This window comes from Mustela nigripes, chromosome 4, assembly GCF_022355385.1.
Source record: "Mustela nigripes isolate SB6536 chromosome 4, MUSNIG.SB6536, whole genome shotgun sequence".
NCBI lineage: Eukaryota > Metazoa > Chordata > Mammalia > Carnivora > Mustelidae > Mustela > Mustela nigripes.
The window spans coordinates 93,592,298-93,598,136 of record NC_081560.1 but is presented as its reverse complement, the minus strand read 5'-3'; the positions used below and the strand labels follow the sequence as shown (position 1 = coordinate 93,598,136).

The window sequence follows — 5,839 nt, the reverse complement described above, 5'->3', positions numbered from 1 at the left end:
AGTCCCATGGTAAATCGGGACTGGGACCCCAAAGCTGCGTGAGAAGGGGGTGCATGAGAGGGACTTCAGAAACAGGGAGGGAACATTCACTCCCCGTCCATGCAGCCACCACCTTCCCAAGGCGGGGGCGGGCATTTATTCTCACTACATCTGTACCCTGCAGGTGGGTGGGACGACACAGCCAGCTCGACAGGAACTCCCAGCCATGTGGCCATGTCCCGCTCTGGTCCCAGACTCCCCACCTGACTCTCTCTGCACGTTTACACAGACTCGGATCTGGGGCTGCGGAGGGAGCCCTCCTTCAGCCTCCTGTTAAGTCACTTGAAAAAAATGCACCTGCTCCGCATTTCAGGTTTGCATTTTCCAGGCTTTATTTCCCCCTGCTCTTTAGAACCGGAAACAGGGAGCTTCGAGGAGCTACAAATCAAGTATTTACACCCGGTGCGACGTGACAGGTTTCATGATTTACAGAGAAACACAGCACACAGGCTGTTTCGGAAAAATACATGTACAGTGAATAAATAAACTACAGATTTACGTGTCCACCAGCAGGCGGCGTATAAAAGTGGTTCCCACACATATACATATATATAGATAAGTGTGTATGATTTCCAGACTATAAATACGCTATGTACTTAAATATTTCCTGTGAAGGGACAGAGGAGAGGACGTGCTCTCAGCTGTGCACGGCAAAATACTGATTGCAGTTGGGGTCGCCTCTGACCTCCACAGACCCCGGGATCCTCTCCCCGCTCCAGGGATAGACACACCAGCAGAGTCCCCGCTGGCCATCCGTGGCGGTCCGGCACTGCAGAGGCAAGACAGAGCGCACGGTCAGGAGCAGCCCCAGTGCAGCTGGAGGCGGCGGAGCTTGGAGCCACAGTGACCTTGGCAGGGAAGGGCACGCCCAACGTGTCAGCCCCCCCACGCCCCGCCATTCTCCCCGGAAACTAGAGATGAAGGCCGTGTGTCCAGTTGATAGGACATTGTGCATGTGTTAAATGGCCTCGTGAACACAGCTGTCCGGCTTGTGGCCCCGACAGCAGGGAGGGAGCACGCCCCGTGTGTGGCCGCCATCACCTCGGACTCCCAGGCAGACTCCTGCTCAGGAAACCATGGCCTCTACCTGTCCCCCTTCCCTGGCTATACACATCCCCGGACCCTGCATTTCACTGAGTCCTAAAGAACCCCTCAAAATTAAGTATTTGGTTTGGCTTCAATCTCGCTCATTATCTGCCGGGCTGGAAACGCTGCTGTGTTCCACTGAGCGGACAGTTTGCTTCCATGGGGAGAGAGCACTACAGAGGTCCAAGGAGACACTCGCTTTCCTAAGACGATCTACCCCCTTCCTCTGGTGGGACAGACAGGAAACAGCTAGAGCATGAGGGACTGACCACCCACCCGCCTGCTCAGGCCTGCCGAGCAGCAAGGTCACACTTGTACCCAGAGCCCTGGCCAAGCAAGGGGTGGGTCCCCTGCTGTCCGTGACCACCGAGCTGGTCTTTAGGCTCCTGGGGGCTGCAAGTCCGTGACCCCAGAGGGGTGGCTCTTACTTAATATGGTTGGCTGGGGGCTTTACGGTGCGTATTTGGGACTGGACGCCCTGTTGGGAGGCAAGGGTGGCCTTGCAGGGATGCGCCGGGAGGGGGGCGTCCCCATGAGGATGCCCGGGCAGGGTGCGCACCTGTCTGCTGTGATAGAACCCGTTCTTGTTGCAGTTGGGCAGGTAGAAATTGTTAAGGTGTCTGGGCGACTGGTGTTCCTCGGCCAGTTGTGCCAATATCCTGTGGAGCTCTCGCCGGCACGGCTCCTGGAAGAGCGTTTGACATTGTGATAAATGACAAGGATAAGTGAACTGTCCACCTGAACAGGACTGGCAGGAGAGGTTCCATGGGGGCTCTGGGGGTGGGTCAGACCTGCCTGGGAGGTGAGGAGGGAGTTAGTGTGTGCGGGAGCTGTTGAGATGCGTGGGGGCACACCTACCCTCCCGAACGCTGGCTGAACACCTACAGGGAGACCAGCGCTCCCCATGCCCCAGGTGCTCCCCTCCGCCTCTGCCCTGTCTGATAGCAGTCTGATGGCGAGGAGGACCCAGCCCTTCCAGCAGCAGAGACTTTGACTGTGAACCCCTTTCCTCTACGCCATTAGGTCACAGAAGCCAGTTGAAGCAAGGATTAAGGCATCCATCCGGCTACTCGGGATGAGAATGAACTTTTCCCCATCGGGCACCACGCACAGACAAAACCCTGAAGTGTCCGGGAAACGGGTCAGAGCCCCACTGTTCGAAGGGGCTCATGCTTGGGGGGACCATTTTCTCTCTTTTTCCTCACACGCCGTGCCCATCTCCACAACTTTGATTCTCGGTCGCCCTCAAGTGGTAGGATTAAAAAGATGGGTCGAAGCGCAGGAGACCAGGGAGTCAGTGGTTACTGGGAACAGAGTCTCAGGGTGAGAGACGAAATAGTTCTCGAAATGGATGGCAGCGATGCCTGCAGAATTAGTGCCACAGAACTACACTGTGAAACGGATCACGTCATAAATGTCACGTTATGCAGACGTGAGCACCATTTTGAGAAACAGGGGAGCAGGGGCCTAGAGGAGCTTTGGGGCCGACAGACTCGTGTCTGAAGCTGCACCGTGGCGGGGCTGGCTTTCCACCAAACAGGCTCCCTTCTTCAAAGTCCCTAAGGGAAATGCTGCTCAAGGCGGACATGGAAAAGGTCTAAGAGGCCTCGGGGAGGAAGGCGTTCACTCCCACGCCTTCAGGACCCGGGGAAGCCCTCACCTTCAACTTGTCGGAGTCTGTGTCCAAGGCATACCCAGACCTCATGGTCTTGTAGTTACTGACTGCATTCCAGAGGACGGGCATGTCCTCCTCAGACGGTGCCATCAGATGGAAATTCTCCAGGAGCTGCTCCTGGGTGATCTCAGAGCTCTCCGATGACTCCTTGGCATCTGAAAAAGACAGCACGGCAGACCTCGTGAGCCCTCCCCGAGTTTCTGCATCTGACCCCTGGAAGCGGCTTCCTCTCCAGAGAATCCAGGTGGGGCTAGAAGGGTGGTCCTGTGGACCTTGGGTGAGGGCCACTTGACCTTCAACAGAGCTTCCGACAGTGTCCGGGGAATCAAGTGACCCAAAAGCAATTTTGCAAGCTGGGGATGGAGGGTACCCTGTGTGTTTGCTTCTAAATTAGCAGGAGAGTGAAGCCACTCGCACATACGTTTGCATTTGGTGTGTGGACAGAGTCGCAGACAGCGGGCTTTCCTGAGGGGTCCTGGGGACACAACTGCTTTAAGGACCACTGAAGATGACCGCATTTTACTGACTCTGAAGACAAAGAACCAGTAGGAACACTGTGCCCCTGCTTGCAAGGGTCACGCTTTCTGGCAGATGCCCTACTAGGCCACAGAATGACGGGATCCCTCCCACAAGGACGCAGGACAGGGCCGCCACTGGCCCCGATGGGGAGGTAAGGAGAGCGGGTGAAGGGAGAGGTGTTTCCCCTTCTTCCCACTACAAGTAAATCCCTGAGCATCTCAGCAAAGGTCTGACTGTCAAGTCCTTAGGGGAAGGACACACACCAAACACTGTTTTTCTCTGGTACGAATGCAAGTGAAGTTTACAGGCTCTGCTCACACACGCTCTGTAAATAGTCGACAAACGTGGGCTGTCTCCACAAGAGTCTGTTACAAAGGACATTCCAAACGCTTCCCCCTGGGGTGGAAGGGATCCCCACCCCAGGCCTTCCCAGAGGCTCAGCCCTCTGGGGCCACCCACTCAGCAGCAGAAAGGAGGGCTGGCCCCCATGGCCCAGGGACTGCCAAGGAAGCCCCTGGGCCTCCCTCTTCTCTCAGGCGTCTGCGCCCTCTCCCCAACTCTCCCACCAAGTTGTGTGAGCCCTCCGCCCTCACCTCCCCTCTCCTGGGCACCTGCCCCTGCAGGACCATGAACTGATGGGGCTCATCTAGGTGACCGACGATCTTTTACCCTCCAAGCTCTGGACTTGAGTGGGTTTGCTCCACACTAGCTATCCCTCCCCCAGCAATCCGTCTGGGGCGGGCACGGGGGAGGGGGCGGCGGGGAGACCCCGTGGGGCCTTTGGTCCTACCTGCTTCGGGATCGCTGGGCCCGCAGACGCCTTGGCCGCGGATGAGCGCGTGCAGCGGCCGGGGCTCCTCTGGTCGCGCTCGGCAGCTGAGGCCCGTGGCGCAGCGCGCAGTGACCACCCCGCAGGCGGCGCCCTGTGGCAGGGCGCACATCGGGCAGCAGCCGCAGCTGGCGGGTGGGGCGGCCTCAGCGCATGAGTCGGGTACGGGAGGGCAAAGCGCGAGCTTCTCCGCGGAGCAGGGCGCGCAGTGCCATGGCTGGGGGGCGCCCGCCGTCGTGCCCGGCTGGATGGCCAGCAGGAGCAGAAGCGGCCAGGCGCAGGCAGCGGGGAGCTCAGGCATCGTGGAGCAGGGGCGGCGGACAGAGGCCGGTGCTGGCGGGACCTGGCGAGCGAGCGGTGGCCAAGTAGCCGGTGCTGGAGGGCAGCCGATGCCGGAGAGGCAGCCAATGCCGGATGCTCGAGGCTCGGATACTCGCTGGGAGCCGCGCGCGCCTTATAAAGGGTGCCGACCGCCCTCCCTCCCCCCTGAACGCGGGGTTAATGATTGCCGGCGCTGCGTGCTGGCCGCTGGTGTTCAAAATAAGTTTGGGGGAAAAAAAAGTTTGTTTTGCTCCAGCGTCCGAGGGCCTGCGCAAATGGTGGGCGGAGGGAGGGTTGCTGGTCCAGGTTTCCGACTGTGTTTGTGCTGTTCCGGCTCCCACCGGGAGCCAAAGTGCAATTCTGACCGGGAGTGCACAGCCAGGTCCCGCTTGTTTTGTTCAAGGGGCATCGCCCTGCCCAGCCGTTCGCAGGCTCCTCCTGCTCAGCCCAAGGGACAGCTGGAGAGATCCGCTGGGCAAGACCAGCCCCCCCACCACAGCTAGTTTTCCAAGGGGGAAACCAAGGCCCAGGGAGAGGAAGGGAGGCACCCCTGGCCAGCTTTCAGTGGGGCAAAGCCCTGATTTGCTTCTCCCTCTGCAGGCAGAAGTCCTCCAGCCACGGACCTGCACACATCACGGCCTTTCCCAGGAGGAAGGGTGGAAGGAAAGGGACAGCTCCCCCCCCCCCCAGAGCTGGAGCCAAGCCCCCCAGTGTCACCGAAGCCTCCAGAGACTGACGTGTCCCTGTCTTCCAGAGAAGAGCAGGACTCAGTCCATGCAGAGACGGGGCTGCACCATGGAGCCCAGAACCCCAGGCTTCTTCCTCTGACTTTCTGGTTCAGACCAAAAAAAAAATTTTTTTTTAAGATTTACTTATCTTAGAGAGACCAAGAGGTACTGGGCAGGGGCTGTCAGAGGAAAAGAGAATCTCAAGCAGGTTCCCCGCTGAGCTCAGAGCTGAACACGGGGCTCGATCTCACAACCCTGAGATCAGACCTGATCCAAAACCAAGAGTCAGAGGTGCAAACAACTGAGCCGCCCAGGCACCCCATCAGACTAAATTTCTATAGGGAGCTTTTTTCTTTTGTGAAATTCTTGGGTATTTTTGGATGTCTCAGGGGTTATTTCTTGGATATTCTCTGGCGTTGCAAGAAAAATGTCACTGTACCTTTAAAGGCAGTGGGAAACAGGGCTTTTCTTCCCTGGGACATACAGGTGCCCTTGTGCACACCTGGTCCCTAGAAACTAGGCAGCCGTTCACAAGAAGGAGGAAGCTCCACACTTACTAATGGAGAAAATCCCCGAGACTTGGTGAAGATTTGCAAGTATAATTTCCAAGTGAAGCAAAATGAGGGGGTACAGGAATGTCTG

General features: G+C 57.9%; 1 protein-coding gene across 1 annotated transcript; it reads right to left on the bottom strand.

The window, feature by feature from the left end:
- Positions 1-346: 346 nt before the first annotated feature.
- On the bottom strand, positions 347-4,598 carry IGFBP1 (insulin like growth factor binding protein 1). The gene is made up of 4 exons (XM_059397155.1): positions 4,110-4,598; positions 2,786-2,955; positions 1,685-1,810; positions 347-808 (listed from the first exon to the last, which is right to left on the bottom strand). The coding sequence occupies exons 1-4, from the start codon at positions 4,447-4,449 to the stop codon at positions 677-679; spliced, it is 768 nt and encodes a 255-aa protein (XP_059253138.1). The 5' UTR covers positions 4,450-4,598; the 3' UTR covers positions 347-676.
- Between the last annotated feature and the right edge of the window lie 1,241 nt (positions 4,599-5,839).

Coding starts and splice junctions, on each gene's coding strand:
- IGFBP1 (XM_059397155.1), bottom strand. CDS start 4,449: ATGCCTGAGCTCCCCGCTGCCTGCGCCTGGCCGCTTCTGCTCCTGCTG. Junction 1,811..2,785: donor CAGACTCCGACAAGTTGAAG/GTGAGGGCTTCC, acceptor ACGCTCTTCCAG/GAGCCGTGCCGGCGAGAGCT. Junction 809..1,684: donor GGTTCTATCACAGCAGACAG/GTGCGCACCCTG, acceptor TTGCCTCTGCAG/TGCCGGACCGCCACGGATGG.